Source organism: Tenrec ecaudatus, chromosome 11 (assembly GCF_050624435.1).
Source record: "Tenrec ecaudatus isolate mTenEca1 chromosome 11, mTenEca1.hap1, whole genome shotgun sequence".
Taxonomy (NCBI): domain Eukaryota; kingdom Metazoa; phylum Chordata; class Mammalia; order Afrosoricida; family Tenrecidae; genus Tenrec; species Tenrec ecaudatus.
This window is the reverse complement of record NC_134540.1, coordinates 13,828,465-13,845,477: the sequence shown is the minus strand read 5'-3', so window position 1 is coordinate 13,845,477 and position 17,013 is coordinate 13,828,465. Positions and strand designations below refer to the sequence as shown.

Sequence of the window (17,013 nt, the reverse complement as noted above, 5' to 3'; positions counted from 1 at the left end):
ATGCAAGAGCATTCCCTCCTATGTGTTTCACAGGCAAGAACAAGGACAGCCCTCCTGCCTGGAGATGCTGGATGCACAGGTGTGGGGTGGAGGGCTCCTCCCTCCCCCGCTGTCGTCAAGCCAATATGGACATAACAGAGAACCCGAAGACGGAGTAGAACTGCCCCTGTGGGTCTCCAAGAATGGAGCTTTTTACAAGACTAGGGTCTCCTCTTTCTCCTTCAGAGAGGCTGGTGCTTTCTAGCTACTGACTTGGTAGCCGAGTCCCTGGCTTCACCCACTCTGCCATGGAGGCTCTGGGTTCTCTCAAACTGGCCCAAAGCCCTGTTGTCTCTTCCTGCCGGGCCCACTAAACCACTCACGGCGGGTCCAGTTGCCTATTGGCTGAATGTAGCCAGAGGGAGACTCAACGGCCCACCCTGCCTCCTGACGATTAGAATCATACATCCTGAGAGATGTGCCATAATCAGGCGTTTCAGTGACCTGGGCAGGGACTTCAGGAGATAGAGGTCAACGAGCGTGTTGAAATGGTAGGAGCCACATGGCCTACGCAACCTGCCGCGTGGACACCCTCGTGGGCACATTGTCACCCTGGAGCTGGGATGCATTTCATGTAGGGCCCCCGTCACGTTCCTGGCTCACACCTGGTGTCCAATCTGACCTCAGTGGGACTTCGCTCTGGACAAGTGGGTCTCCTGCTTTGAGGATGCCCTAAGCATGCACTTACCTTGCTTGCTAGGTAGTACATCCCTGAGAAATAAACCCTCATTTCTGATGGAAACCAGACCCTTCACACACTCTATTCTTTTCCTCCATCTGGATGCATTTCATCAGGCTTTGGGTCGCTCCGGAGCAGATTAGCTGTGTTTCTGGGTCGGCCTCTCAGCTCCATCAGCTTCCTACCACTCCATGTGCTCCACAGGGACTGATCTCTGTGTCTGCGGGGCAAGAGGTTGCAAGCACCTGGAATATGCGTCTTCCTCACGAGCAGGTGATGCTGGTGTGGTAGTTACAGAATCTGGTGTCAACTTGCGAAGGAATAGTGTCTAGTCTGTCAATCAGGTCACAGCTTGATGACCTCATTTGGAGGTGCTAAGGAGATAAATAGCTTGCAGGACACTCAGACACTTCCTGAGAGGTATTCCTGTTGAGAAGACACATGGAGCTACGCTATAGCCCTGGAGCTAAAGGAGCCACGTGGAGACCACTTCCAAGCTGAAATGCTTCCACTGCCACTGGGTCCACAGACTTTTTACCCACTGGCCTGCGATCTTCCTGCATTTGGTATAATTGCATGTGTTTTGTGAGTCTGAATAAGACTTTGTAGATTGGTATTAGACATATGGGCTAATATCAAACTTATGGACTTGACCTGGGCTGGGTGTTTTCTCAATATTTAATAGCTCTTGTACATAAAGCTCATTCTTATACACATGAGTGTCTATTAATTTGTTTCTCTAGTCTACCCGGACGGACACAGCCAGCAGGTCAGCATCTCTGATGAGCGATGGGAATGTATCGTGGCCAACAATCAGTCTGGCATTTACTGGCTCCAAGTTTCCCATGGGCTCCAGCTCCTGGCGTACTCACGTGTGCCCGTGTGGAGCACAGGTTTTCCACGGAGGAGTCTCTGGAAGACGATCCCGGAAGCCTTGTCCCAAGGTGGCTGGGGTGGCTCAAACTACCAGCCTCTCTGTTAGCAGACGACCTCAGGAACCAGGCGTACTGCTGGGTCCCAGTGGATGCTCTTTGCCGAACGTCATGCCTCTTCCTGCTAAACCTCACTCCACTCGTGAAGAGAGACAAGAGCTCACGGGAGCAGATGTTATCTGCCGTGCTCAGCACACAGGGCGCCCGGAGCATGCTGTGCAGGGTCTGCTACCCCGTAAAGGATTTCTTGGTTGACATGATCGGATGGGTCTCAGTAAGACGCTCGCTCCCTGGTAGGTAGGGCAGCCCTGGAAGGGAAGGGAGTTTCTAGAGACACTAAAGGAACATTGTCCGAGGGAACTTTTAAAGTGAGACAGTGTTTCTCTAAGGGCCAGCATCTTTATAGGCAAGTGACAGCTATCGAATCAACGCTGACTCACAGGAACCCCCTGTGGGTTTCCGAGACTGGAACTTTCGACAGGAGTAGAAAGCCCAGTTTTCTCCCGAGGAGCTCATGGGGTTTTGAACTGCTGACCATGTGGATCGAAGCCCCATACATAACTGCTACACCACCAGGGCTCCACAAAAACCACCTCATTCAAATGCAGGTGTCTTAGCCATCACTCCATCCCACTCCAGGCTCTGAGCCCACAGGTTGGGAGGTGGGGCCATGAGATTTTTGTTTATCCATCTTCCCATGTAATTCTGGGGTCCACGTTGAGTGTACGCTTCAGGAAACACCATTTCTCGCTTATAAAGTTCCCTGAGAACATTCTCTTAGTGTCTCTAGGATCCCCCCTCTCCTTCCCAGCTCTCTCCCACCAGGGAAAGAACAGTTTACACTGCACTATGGACCGCAGGGAACAGGCCTGCTCCCCTTGCTTGACTTCAAAGGGAGTGCTGAGGAGCTAGTATGGGGAGATGTGCTTTGCATCCCTTGGTGGAGCGTATTACAAATTTGAAGTGCTATTAAAATCGCCCAAAACCGATGAATAAAAAGCCTTTCCTAATAGTACATCCATTGTGGTTTCTTCTCCCCAAGTCTTAGACCTGCTCTGGAAAAAGCACCCAGAAAAACACCCCAGGCCAACATGCTTTGTTGGTCAGTGGGTGACCAGCCGGGCTGCTGTCAAACACTCCATCTATTTGAGGCACCTCACTTTCTGGGGCCCACAGTGAAACAGGAGGCCTCCCTCATGGGACACTCTTCTTTTGGGGACCCCAGGCCAAGGCTAGGTTTCCTTCTGAGAAGTCAGGGGTCAGAGTCACACCTACCGGGTCCCGAGCCGACTCCCATTTTTTTGCTGCAAACATACTAGGAAATTACAATCCCAGAGGAAGTATTCTTGTCCACACTGAAAGCTGAGTCTTGATGTATTCAACCATGTCAGGAGGTGGAGGTGGGAATGGCTGGGTTTTGAGCCAAGGGAAAGGTAGCACAGACACCCCACCCCCCACCCGCCTGACCACTGGGACTGCCCGGTCCTGGAAATGGTCTGCAGCGTTGAGTTGACCAGAGATGACAAAGGAATCGGTTTACCCAGGGCGGTTTACGGAAGCAGAGGGGGACCCAAGAACGCATTTTTTTCCGACATCTTCCTCCCCACCGACTCTGCCAGGAACCCGTGACAACAGCATTATTGGTAGTCATTTAGTTTTTATCCTGTGTTTTTTCTTACAAAAGGCAGTCGCTGATGGTTGATTCCAAAGGGGGGGCGGGGGAAGCATGGGGGTTACATGAGATTCCATACAGCTGTTCATGTCCCAGGCAGTTGGTTCCGGGCGTTTTGAAATTTATACCCATTCTTTTAATGAGATAGCAATTATTTGGCAGAGAGAGAGAGAGAGCGCTGAAATAAAACTGGTAGATTATAGAGCATTTTAATTTGAAAATCCATAGGGCTTTAAGGACTTTTGCAGTCTCTAATAAACGGAGTCTGCTAGTCAGGGTTGTGTTATTTCGAAGTCTCTGCCTTTCACCAAGCCCTGGTGGTGGCAGGTGTGGCAAATTGAAACAAGGACACGGTGGTGGCCTTGTGCAGCCGAATGAAGGACCTTTCTTTCAGAGCGGAGTTTTAGCACACACACGTGCACACACACGACCCACCCATTTCACCCAATCCCGCTCGGTTGGAAGGTGAGCAGACATCCCCGAGAACCCCATGGGAATCGAGGTGAAAATGATGAGCAATGAGTGATGCCCTTCTCAGGCGAGGTCCCCTGAAAACACATGGGCAATTATTTTGTGAAAGGCCGCGGGTTTCACGGAGCGGGTGCCCATTCCAATGCGAGCCCCACCTCACTCCATCTCCAGACCCTTGATTCTTCTTGCGGGCATGGGGACAGAGTGCCCACCGACGGAGGCGAAATGTCGAGTGTTCCTCACAGTGACCTGGGAGGGGCTCGCTAAGTGAGCCTTCACCCCTATCTCATGGTCACGATGCGGTGGCCTGTGACATGACAACGCAGATGCTACACCAACTGTCTCCCTGCTGCTCCTGCTCAGCGGGTTTCAGCGGAGCTTTTGGACAAGAGACTAGGAAGTAAGGCCTGGTGATCTATTTCAGTAAACTAGCCAAAGAAACCCTACGGACCCCAGTAGATGATGGTCCGATAAAGCACTCAAAGATGGGCCCAAATAGCCAGCCACCATGAGGGCTGGCGTGTTAGAATCACGGGGCCAGCAGGGCAAGATTTTGGTGTTATACGTACCATACAATTGTATGTTGGGTTGGTCTGATGGCAAGAAAAACAGCAAAGGAGCTGATTCTGTATCCGGGGCCCAAAAGAAAGCTGCAGAGTAGGGAGGCTTTTGCAGCCTGTAGGGATGGTTGCGGGGCTCAAGGGAGGCTGATGCTCTTTCAGGCATCCCCTCCTTCATCCTCGGTCATGGTTCATCTCACTTTTCCTTCGTTGGTCAAAGAGACTAACAGCACAAGACACATCAAAACACTCTGGGCCTCTCGGTCTGCTTCTACCGGGCACTGGCAAAGGTGGGCTCGCCAAGGAGATGGGCCACTAGCGGTGCCCAGGGGCGAAGGGCCCTGGCCCCTCGCTTCAGCTTGACTTAAGTCTGTCAGATGTGGAGCTAGACCTCCAGGTTGGATTATCATCAAAGCAGCAAACATGGAGCATAGCCCACCTGCCTGTATTTTTAAGAGGGGTCCTGAAAACCAGTACTGCTCACCGGCGAGAGGAACTACTATGGGTAGGAAGGACTGGGTTGGGCTCCGGAAAAGGTTGACCTTGATTGGGACGGCAAGTCACTCCCAAAAAACCAACCCTCCAGCACAGCTGGAAACGGCTGTTGGATGGATTGGGCTATAAGGTGGGAGAAGAGAACACCAAGATGGTACGTATGAAAGGACCTTGTATGAAAGGCCCAAGAATTTGAACTTGACACTGTGACTTGGACACCAAACAATCTGCGCTTCCCCTGGACAGCTTTAAAACCTAACCCTTGAATCCCAAGCAGCTTCCTAGCAAGGGCTAAGTTCTCTTATCCATTGGTGACTCAGTCCACCATCTGCTATGAGACAGGGTCTGGCACAGATGAGCCAGAAGGCAGGGTCACCATATAACCGGTCACCCCTGAGAGTGGTCAGCGCTGTGGATAACTGGGCTGGCGCAGCAGGAGAAACCAACTGTCAGGGATGAATTTCGGTTACCTCTGTTTCCTGGACATTTTCTACGGGCCAGATACACTATGGGGAGGCTAGTTCCTTCCCGTTAATCCCCCCAGTAAGCAGGCGAGACTATTCTCACGGAGCAAAGAAGCCCCTCGGAGCAGAACCAGGGTCTTCCTGCCTTCCCTACCCCACTCCAGCGTCTCCCTCTCTGTTCCACCTTCCTGTGAAAATCTGTCTCCATCGGTGCTTCCGGCACCCAGCTACTCCACGTGCTGGCTCCTGCAGCCTCCCCTCGATGAAGAGCGTTGGCACCTACACTTTAGCTTCCTCTTCACCTACTTTGGGCTGCTCACAAGGTAGGCAGTTCAAAGCCACCAGCTGCTCCTCGGGAGAAAGACAAGGCTTTCTACTCCTGTAAAGTGCTACCGTCTGGGAAGTCCACACGAGTAGCTCTACCCTGTGCTACCGGGTCGCCACGAGCCGGAATCGACCTGATGGCACCGAGTTGAGTTCTTCACCCACCCATAGTCCTCCTGTTCCCTTTGGGGGCTATGCGTCCGTCTCCTAGCTGGCCATGCAGCCACACCACCCTTTAGGCTGCTCCCACCTCTAACCTCAGACCCCTCCTCATCCTACCTGCTCTTCAGTGTCACCAGAGCCACCATGAGACCTTCACAAGTCTGGATGACCCCCACCCACCGTGTGCTGGTCAGTGGCAGCTTATGATGGACTGTCCTACCACAGAGCAGTGTCCACGCAAGGTAACGGGACCAGCACTCTCTAAAGCAAATCCCACACGGCCAACAGATGGTAGCAGTGTGCACTTGTTGTCTGCAGAATGCTTTGATCTGTCGTGGACCAAACCAATCCAAACCCACTGCCTTCAAGTCAGTTCGGATGGCATCTCCCCCGGGAATTTCCAAGACCGTCATCACTCTTCACAGGAATAGAGAGGTTCATCTCTCTCCTGTGGGGCCGATGGTCATAACCCGCTGACCGTGTGGTCAACAGCCTAGGGCCTGTCCCAGTACACCATGAGGCCTAACTGCAGCGGTCCAAAAAACCGAACTCACCGCCCTCAACGCTGACCCAGAGACTCCCCTGTGTTTCTGAATCTGTAATGGTTTGTGGGAGTAGAAAGCCCAGTCTTTCTTCAGCAGAGCTGCTGGTGGTTTCGAACGGCTAGCCATGTGGATCGCCGCCCAATGCGTAACCACACCTCCAGAATCCAAGCAGCGTTGTGTTTACCCCGACAGGGCCACGTGGGGTACCTGGAAGCAAACCCCCAAGACCTACCATTACCTAAGCTGACACCAGCTCCTCTGTCGATTTTCTCCATGACACAGGAAGCCCGTCGCAGACGTTACCTCATCCTCTGGCCCTCCCTCACATCCCAATTGTGAGGTCGGGAGTGGGTGTCCTCAATGTACCTCCTCTGGAGGGAAATCCCGGCCCAAGCACCAGGAGGCTACGTGTCTGCAGGCAGATTGAGTCACGGGCGCTCCTGGCTCGCTCTGTAAGCAAGCACCAGCGTACAGGTGGGCCTGCCCTTCACCAGAGACCACCAGAATAAAGTCCATTTTACCATGCTCTGAAATGGGCTTTCGTCTACGCCCACGCCTCGCCTACAAGGGTCATCTCCCTTGGACAGCCGTTCCAGTCATGACACCAGCCCACGGACACTTAGAGAGGGGCCCAGCATGGCACCTACACGGTGGAATCGAACTGTTACATGCGGTGGGGAACCACGGCTACGTGCCAAGGTACTGGAAGGACAGCTCCCAAGCCCTCGCCCCACTGCCACTCTTGGAGCATGCCCGACCTTCTGCCCTGGACCTCCGGTGCAAACAGTTTAATTTCTGGGATGCTGTTGTGAACAGGACAAAAGACACCAAGAAACTTCACCCAGCGTGGCTTCAGGGGGGACGGAGGCAGCACCCTGTCACCTCTTGGTCTAAGGACACTACCCCATTCTCTCTTCTGATAGCGGCGTCTTCTCAGTGGGAAGAACCAGTCACCACCAAGTGGATTCTGACTCATGGCAACGCCACGTCTGTCGGGGTGAACCGTGCCAGGTTGTGGGGGTCTGGGGTTGTTTCAGGGGCTAAGTTTTGGAAGAACATCTCCAGGTCTTCTTTCCAAGCCACCTCTGGGTAGACTCGAGCCATGACCCTCCAGCCTCTTGGTTCACCACTGGATGCATTGTGCGTTTACAGCATGCTGGGAAGCCTGTTCAGTATGCATGCCCTCTTCCAGTCCTGAAAGGTTTACCATTCACTGGGAGAGGCTCACTCAACCTATAGTTCTCTCTAGGCTGAGAAGCCAGAGCTTCTGCTGATTTAACCTTCTCCACCTCACGTCTCTTCCTGACATACTGCTCCCCACCCTCCCTTCCCCCTTCCTGTCCCATCCCAAATTCCTTTTTTTGGTTATTCGTTTTATAGCTCTCAACATGAAAACATCTCTGAGCTTACGGATGTTTAAGTTACATGGGTCATTTGTAAAAGTCCACATCGTCCTATGGAAACCTTCCGTAAACATACGGATTGGAGAGGCCACCACCTGGCTCGGCTGCAGGCTCATGGGTCAAGAATCCACGCAAGGTACACATCCTGAGTCGTGAATCACAGCAGGGGCCTAGAAAATGTCCACAGGGAAGGACGTCTCCCCCTCTGCCCGCCTGCCCAGGGGCTTGACCAGGGGAGCCTTCCTCCTGCTGGTGTAACAAGTGATGGAGAACGCGGGGACTGGGCCACGTTGACGCATGAGCATTGACGCATGGCCCTGGGTACCTGCACGGAGGGAAAGAAAAGATCTGCTTCCATCTCTGGAGGAAAGGCTGTCGTCTGCATTTGGTCTAAAACATCGGCCTGTGCATGAGTCCCGGGGCGCGGTGTGAGCTTTCATGTGCTGCGCTGTGGGCACCATTGCTTGTGTGTGTGTACATGCATGTGCACGTGGTTAGACCAACCTGGCTTCCAAACAGGTCAACGTTACAATAACCAATTCCCTTGCTGGGGCAACATCCATTCACTGGCCCCCAAGCCCCCGCCTACTGTCAGGTACAGACAGGGCTTCCGCAAGGGTTGCAGGTGCATCAATATGACGTCAGCTCCTGCTCAATCCGCAGGCATTTTCTTAGGCACGCACAAAACCTGCCCCCCGCGGCCCCCGGAAGTCAGACCCATCACCCTCCTTCCTTACCTTCAGCAAGGTGTGTGAAGGAGGGCGCCCGCCGGGCCTCAAGGAGCTGCGGCTAATGGGGACTCAGTCCCGGGTGCCCACGCTGCATCCTCCAGTCAGTCCTCCTCGCCGCCCTGCAGGTCTGTTCACCTTCGGCACCGTGTGTGGACAGGGCATTTAATAAGCCCCGTCTGGAATGCAGACATCCTGAAAGCAAGCCCGGAGTCCAAGGCTGGCCACCAGTGACCCACTACTCTCTCTTCTCGTGGGGCTGAGATCTATTCCCGGGGGGACAGGTCCCTCCTTCCACACCAAAGGAGATGTTATCTTCCCCTAATGCAGTGGTTCTCAACCTTCCTAATGCCGCGACCCTTTCATACAGTTCCTCAGTGACTCCCAGCCATAAATTTTTTGTTGTTGCTGCTTCATAACTGTCATTTTGCTACTGTTATGAATTGGACAATCCCCCCCCAAGGGGGCTGCGACCCACAGATTGAGAACCACTGCTCTAAAGTGTGGCATTGCAGCTGACGTTTAACCAAAAAAAAAAAAAGATAAGTTTTTTGAATGAAGAGCTCATTCTACACCAATCAGGGGGAAAAAATAAAGACTCCAAGTCATTTTAAACATAATTTATGTACATTTATGGCTTTATACAATCATAGCAAAGATTGTTCTTGTGTCTGTAAGTACATCGGCATCATCAGGCACTTCTCAGAGAGTATCAAAACAGGAACATTAACTCTGTACTGTCACTAACTCGGGTAGTGAAATGCGAGAGGGTGGGACTGGGCCCTGCCTGGACTGCTGTGCCCGTCCCTGACCACACTGCCAGGCTGAGCAACACCCTTGTGGGGGGTGGGGGCGATGAGGAGACGCCAATTGTCACACCAGGTGGTTGGGTTTGCATATGCCACACTGCATGTTTTTCTTAATGATTACGCCCAAAATAAAACCGCAAGAGAAAACATCATCTGAAATCAAGTTATAAATTAACTCTTTTAAGAACAAAATACAGTAATTTCAAGTAACTGGGGGTGGGAGGGGGGATGGCGTACTGTTAACGTCCGTCTATCTAGCAGATGAACGGCTTCCCACCTTGGGGGCGCCGCTGCCGTTTCAAGTGTACTTATGGCCCTCCTCTCGGGATGTCCCACGATGTCCTGCTCACCGGGATACAACGTTTGCTAAGTCATTTAGGCTTTGTCAGTTTGTCAAAGCAGAACTTTCCAAGTAATGCGTCTATTACCTAAATATATTCCATACATCTATATTACGGAAACAATACATCTTTACATTTAAAATATCTGAATAGTTTTTATAATACAATATGCTTTTAATAACAGTACAAACCAGAGGAAAGAATCCAACAAAGGCTGCATAGGTGGTAACATTTGCACAGTTCACAAAGCAATCATTTACAATAACCGATACGCTAATTACGCCAAAAGCCGGGGGTTCTTACAGAAAGGGGGGAACCAAATGAAACAAACAAAAAACCAGAGGTGGCATGATGTTTGATTCCCAAAGAAACAGAATTGTCTTTCGTGGGAGCCCCCTGAATCCCATGGAGAGCTATACTGCCAACACCACACACGAAAGGGGCGGTGGGATTTTGGGGATCAGAGAGAAAAGCATGTGTATTTACATGGACTTGGGAGAGGAAACAGCTTTCTGGAAGTCTCCCTGTGACGCAGTGAGACTGAAATGGGAGTCTTCGCTGTAAGGCGAGCAGAGGGTGTCTTCCAGGGCTCGCTGGGTGACGGGAGGAAAGGAGGCAGTGTGGGGAGATGGAGCACGTTGGCACCAAAGGTTCTGCTGCGTCCCTGGGAAGCAATGCTTAGCGGGAGTCTTGGCCCACCTTACATTGGGCAAAGGTTGGGGGGACAATGGAGGGTGTTAACAAGTGGGCTTTCTAATGAATTTTGCAAACAATCCAAGTCCCAGTGGGAAGCTTACACTACGGACACAGAGTCGGTGGAGGTGAACTTCCCGTGCAGAACCAAGCAGGTAGGGTCTGGGCCGAGGGCAGACAAAGTGGGCAGCTGGCTCCATTTGCATGCAGGCTTCATGGCCCACGATCTGAAGCTGTGGATGGATGGCTTCCCTGGGATGCCAAGCCAACCAGCTCAGCCTGTCCACAGCTCAGGGGCCGCTGGGAAGTGTGAGGGCGCATCATCAGTGATCTGAATTGTAGTGTAGGGTGCTATCAACGCCCCATCTTTTAAGCAACTTGAGTCATGGTAAGAAAAGTCATCTGTATGAATGAACACCCCAAACATACAAATCCCATTTTTAAAACTCCCTCCTCCGACTCAAAAGATGTCGGCAAAGTGATCTGCAGGACGGGGCAGGGGCACCATTCTTCCGGGCAGAGCTACAGGGGAGGAGAGAGAACAGGTGCATCAGGGTCATGAGGGGGCCATTGCTGGAGCTCACATGTGTCGAGGACCCTGGTGCAGAGTTCTCTGGGGGGCACCAGGCTGAGCGAGTCATCTTAACTCCACGTGGTTAAAACACAGCAGGTTCGCTCACACAAGGCCTGCACCACTCTCCCATCAGCAAGGGGGAAGGGGGTGGAGACATTGAGCACGCAGGTACTGATCACCAACGGTTTAAAGGGTTCGTCAGAAAGCCTCAGGTAGAGGTCCAGAGTGAACAAACCAGTTAAGTACGTAGAAAAATTAGTCACTAATCCAGTTACAAGATACAAAATGGAGACTTGTGAGTGAGGCCCCCGAATACCTGTGATTCCACAAACTTACCAAGTAACAAACCAAGACTCTACTTTTAAGAACACTTCACCGTTCGGTAGCCATTCCCGACGGGCGCCCTCCAAGGCCCAGCGACGACGATGGAAACCATTCCTCTGGGGAGCAGAACCTATTCGAATGCATGTACAAATTTGCAAAGAACAAAAGAGACAGAACAAACCAAAGGGGAATTTTTTAAAGAAGACCTGTACAACAGGGCTGGCATTTCACACTCACACCCCCGCCCAGCCCCCCGCGGGTCTGCCGCGTCCATGCCCTCAGCAGGCTGTGGACAGGGGAGGAGCCCCTCCCGGAGCTGCCCCAGGCAGGCGGCAGGCCCGAGGGTCTTGGCTCTCTGCGATTCGTCCATTCAGCAGGACGCAGGTAGTACACACAAGTTTAACTTAGCAAGGACATGAGACCATCACAGTATACCAAAAAAAAAAAGAGTATATAAACTTTTCCTTGGACCAAATGGATATTAAAAAAAAAAAAAAAAACCAACAACAATCCAAAAACCAAAACGAAAGCACTCACAAATACAAGTCCGATAGCTACTGCTTATATACAAAAAAACAATAATAATAATAACAATAACAACAAGAGAGAGCGCACCCGCGCAGGAAAGTCTGGGCCGGGACCACAGGGCGCAGCAAGCCAGGCTCCGCCGTCAGGACGGACTCTGCAGCGCCCGGCCCTTATCTGCAGCAGCAGGAGCCGGCGCCTTCGGCAAACATCCTGCGCAGGAAGGGCTCCGCTGCCTGCCAAGTCTGACGAGGGGAAAAAGGGATGCTTTTTCTTCTTCTCTAATCAAGAAAACTAAAAGGGGGGGGGGCGGGGGCTGAAGGACATCTTTGGACGGCTTCTCTCAGTTCCTGCTGTCAGACCATCTGAAGTACTTGAAGTGTAGCCTGGAAGAAGGGAAAGAAAAGAAGAAAAAAAATCACACACATGCACACCCACAATGAAGATACAGACACACAGGGGGGGGGGCGGTTTGCAGAGCCTCCTCTCTCTCAGGCTCTGCAAATGCTCGCTCAATGGGGAGAACTCCTCTTCTAGGGAACCCCCCACAGCATTTGAATTGTATCAAAGGCGGGCACTCGCTGCAGAGCCGCTCGGGGCCACAGCGTCCGCCTATCGAGGGCAACCTTTAAAGCAGTCAGAGGAAGTGTCCCTGTGCCTGAGCTTAAGGGGGCTCTCCTAGCAGCAGGATGGGCGCGTAGCCCACAGCAACAGGCCCGCACGATGGACACTCAAACTCGCTTTTCCCAGGGTCCCGGGATGGCGGGGTGCACTCACCTCTCAGCCTGACACCCAGCTGTGCGTGGTGGTCTTGACGCTGTGCGGGAAGCTTTGGCTGGGCAGCACGTTGTCAAAGTTAAAGTCCAAGGTGTCGCCGTCCATGAGGTCGTTCCGGATGATGGACTCCATGTCACAGTCCAAGCGCTCGACGAACATGCCGTCCAGGTCACTCGGGAGCTTCTCCTGGTGCAGCAGGCCTGCCCTGCCGTAGCCGTGGCAGCTGCTGGCCGGGGAGTAGCCCCCCAGGGCGCTCATCTGCATGGGGTGGTGAGGCACGGGCCCTTGGAGGGAGGGCTTCCCAGGGCCCAGGCGGCTCAGGCCCGGGGCGTGAGGCATGCCGCTGACGGTGTGGGGCAGGGCCCGCCCGTTGACCGCTGTGGCGGCCGGCTGCTGGCCGTGCCCGGAGTGGGGATGGGCGCTGGGGCTCATCATGTTGTTGTGCGGGGCCCGGCCCCCGTACGTGGGCATGACCGGGCTGGGGCTCATCGTCACGCTCTGGCCCAGCACCCGGCTGTTGGGTTGGGCCTCCACGGGCGCCATGATGTCGTTATGGGGCGGGGAGTCCGAAGTGAGGAGCTCCTTCAGGAGTCCCGGCGCACAGCTGTACTGACTCAGGCCGCCGTAGCCCGGCTTGCTGTCTGGCAGAGTCTGCATAGGCATCTGTGGCAGGGGGCTCAGGCTGGCCTGGCCGTACGTGTACTTGGGGTAGTTTGGACTGGGCGAGTTGAGGCTGGTGTTTGGGGGTGCAAATGAGTAGCACGGGCTCTGCTGCATCATGGAGCCGGGTGAAGACTGCGTTGAGACGGACAGGGACGTTGGCGAGGAGAGGAGGTTGAGGTTATCCAAGAGGTTCTCCATGTTCTCGGGGTTGCTGATCTCCGACAGGCTGGGCAGGGTGGATGCCATCTTGCCGGCCGACGGGGGGTACACCATCGGATGCACCTCCCCATCCCCAAGGTCGTCCTGCTGCGTCATGATGGGCGACAGCCTCCCGCTGATGGTACTGGCGTTGGAGCTGGTCCGGGGGCGAAATGTGCTCCAGCTATCAAAGTCGTCGTTGCTGTGGGAGCCAGGGCTGGCCGGCCACTTGGAGAACTGCGGGCCAGGGCTGTCACCGGCTCCCTCCTGGCCGGACTGGAGGGAGGCTTTCTTCTTGGCAGCCCGGCCTCGACTCTTGGCGAATTTACTGTTGTTGTCCATAGACGCCGCTCTTCTCCTGGGGGACTTTCCGCTCTTGCCCCCCTCGGGGTTCAGCATCCACCAGGAGCTCTTCCCGGTGCCTTCGTTCTGCACACGGATGAACTTGCTGTGGAGGGACAGATTGTGACGGATGGAGTTCTGGAAGGCAGAAACATCGTGTTAGAAGCATGACTTCTCCATCCACCCCAGAAACGGAGTCCGTGGGAGGCACATGGAACGCGGGGCTTCCAGCACCCAATCTGAAACCCACCGTGACGGCTCAGGCCCCACTAGCAGGACACTGGACGCCCTGCGGAGCCCCGGATAAGGAGTTTCTGCATCTCAGCACAGCGGCCGACTTGCTGTAAGCACCCTGACTGTCTGGTTCACGACAGCAAGAGTCTCCCCAAGTCCCGGGGATCCCCTGCACAACAGAATGAAGTGCTGCCCGGCCCTATGCCACCCCGGTGAAGGCTTGCGGTGGATGCCCAGGGGGTTTCCTTTTCACTGGCTGGCTTTGGATGTAGATGATCCCTGGACCTTTCTTCCCGCTCTGTAAGCTGCACGGAGCCTGTACCCTAGCAACACCCACTGAGCGGGTGGGGTGGGGCGTGTGTGGAAGGTGACAGTCCCACCACTGAACCGTCACTGCCTTCAAGCATCACCATAAACACCGTTAAGAAGTCTCTATGGGAGAATTACAAGAACACATTTTAAAACCACTTAAAGTTATGCTTAGCTCCAGTGTTCCATGTAAGGGCTACAAGACATCCTTTCAACATCTGCCCTTCGAGGATCCACATGCATCCCATCTCCAAAGGGTGGAGGCTGATCAGGGTTCTCCACCCTACCCCGCAGTATTCTCCCTGCCTTTAAGACACACGACGTCAAGATGGTGCTCCTAAGTGGAAAGGGCACTGGCCCTTCGGGTTGCCAAGTGGACAGGTGCCAATCACATTTGGGAACCCACATGCACACTTCTGACTCAAGCCGTTCCCAGGGCCCCGTCTAGACATCCACCGCGTGACACCCTGCCTTCTGACCTGCTGGCTCCACCATGTGTCTTGGAATTCGCCATGTGGGGGCCACCCACAGGGTACCACATACTGCAAGGTCCAGTTCTGGAGGGGTGCCTCCCTTCCTGAGAGCAGCTGTTCTCACCAACCAGGAAGCTCTCTGGACCTCCACGGGCCGAATCGCCTCCCAAGTGGCCAGCCCCCCGCCCAGCACAGATTCTCAGATACAGCCTGAAAGCCACAAAGCAGGACACGCCAATCACTGCAGTCATTTCTCTACAGCCCAGCACAAAGCCACCGCACACAGGGGGTAAGACTGTCCCTGCCCACACAATACCAAAACCAACCAGACCCCCTGCCATCCGGCCCATTCCAACTGCTAATGGCCCTACAGGGCAGAGCATAACTCGCTCCTGTGGGTTTCCAAGACTGTAAATCGGGGGGGGGGGGGAGGGGGGGCGGCGGGCAGAAAGGCTCATCTTGCTCCCACAGAGTAAACCGTGGTTTACTCTGACCTTCAGGCTAGGGGCCCAAAGCACAACCCACCACACCACCAGGGCTCACCTGCCTGTGTAATCCAGAGGGCACACATGCCATCCAGTCAAGAACTTTCTACTGTTTTTGGTTATGGGGACGCACGCAGTGAAGCAAAATATGCTCCTAAGGAATTCAAAGCCCCCAAGTTAACAATACCTGGGCTCCTTTATACCTTTTCAAAGCCCATTAGGCATACAGCTGCTTGTTTAAAATTTTAAAAAGTCACGTGTGTATACATGCATAAAAATTTAAGACGTGTCCAAAATGGAAAGTTTTTCCTTCAGTAACAACCCCTTTTCCCCAGCTCCCTGCCAGTAACCACTGAAGTGCACCCACTAACTACATGCCACCCCCTTCCTGGGTTGTGGACACGGACACACACACACACAAAAACATGGAAGAGAAAGCGGGTGAAGAACTCAGAGAGTGAGGCTGCACTCTGTGATACCCGGCTGCCGCTGGCTGACCACCCCTGCCACTTGTACATCCGAGGCCGCCATGGCTAGAGGGAGATCAGCCAGGCGAGAGCTGAGACCCTTCCCAGCCAGAGGACCCGGTGGCTGCTCAGCCCGGCGTCAGCAGGAGGGAGGCAGAGCCTTGCAGGCTGCGAGGGCATGAGAGGGGCTGTGTGACCTGGTAGAGCATAGGCAGTACTAGGGAAGGAGGCTGGGTCCCCAACTTGGGGGGCATGGACAGCACCACCGTCCCAGTGGGGTGTGGGGAGGACTGCAAGGCTGCGGAAACACAAACTTACAACGCCAAACACACAGCCAATGGGACCAGAGAGCCTCCCGGGCTTCCTTAGGAAGCCTGGAGCCAGGCTACAGATTAATCCCAACTGGACTCCCCTCCTGTCCACGTGGCTAGACTGTGGCATGTAGGGTGAACTGGGAAAGGACCAGGAGAAAGCCCTGAGCTCACAGGAAGGGGGGGACCTGACCTTACAGCAAGCTGTTCCCCAAACCGGGCAGGGCACCTGGCAGACTCAACATCCGTTCATTCAGCCGCCACGCAGCCTTTCACCAGGGTTCGGTGCCCTTGGCCCCGCCTGAGCACAGGAGCCACGCACCCTGGGATGACAGCTGTGTGCAATCCCCCACCCCCACCCCCCGGATTTTCCTGGCCTCTTCTGCCAACAGTGCACAGGTCAGCTGACCAACACCTGGGGTCCCGCCAGCATCTCTGGTCCACCACAAAGAGTCTCTGGCTGGATCTGTGGTCACCCAGGGACGCAGCCACAACACCCACATCCTCATGCCATCAACAAGGATGCCTACATGCTCATCGCTGTGCCAAGGCAGAGCTCCTGCAGAGCAGGGCAAGGTCAGGGCGCCAGCGCCGACACCAACACCAGAGACTCAGCATGCAGGGCCGAAAGCCACGTTCTTAGTGCCCTCGTGGCTACATTCTGCCCCGGGATTGCAACACCAGCTGTGGGGCAGGCCCCTTGGCCGGGGCACAGAGAGGGCAGGCCAGGACACAGCCCTCCATGCCCCGCTCACTCCCTTCCCACCCAGAAATCAATCTGTGCTGCAGGGGCCAAGCACCACTGGTGCTGGGTTGGATGCCCACAGGGTGAGTCTGACCCAGGGAGCCTCTGCGGGGAGGAGCAGGCCTGCCCCATGGGATTCCGAGGCAGCGGGCTTTACAGGAGGAGACTGCCGGGTGGGTCTTCCTCACACAGGGAGCCTTGGCATCCTAGGTTGCGCGCTGGCCTGCTGTCAGGCCAGCAGTTTGAAACCACCGACCGCTCTGTGGGAG

General features: G+C 54.3%; 1 protein-coding gene across 1 annotated transcript in view; it reads right to left on the bottom strand.

The window, feature by feature from the left end:
- Nucleotides 1–9,098: 9,098 nt before the first annotated feature.
- Nucleotides 9,099–17,013, bottom strand: part of FOXO1 (forkhead box O1) — a 104,611-nt gene continuing 96,696 nt past the window's right edge. Inside the window, exons 2-3 of the mRNA XM_075562891.1 lie at nt 12,518–13,858; nt 9,099–12,126 (exon numbers count right to left, since the gene is read on the bottom strand). Coding sequence (XP_075419006.1) covers nt 12,521–13,858 — 1,338 coding nt within the window. The 3' untranslated portion in view covers nt 9,099–12,126; nt 12,518–12,520. The remainder of the gene's footprint in view (nt 12,127–12,517; nt 13,859–17,013) is intronic.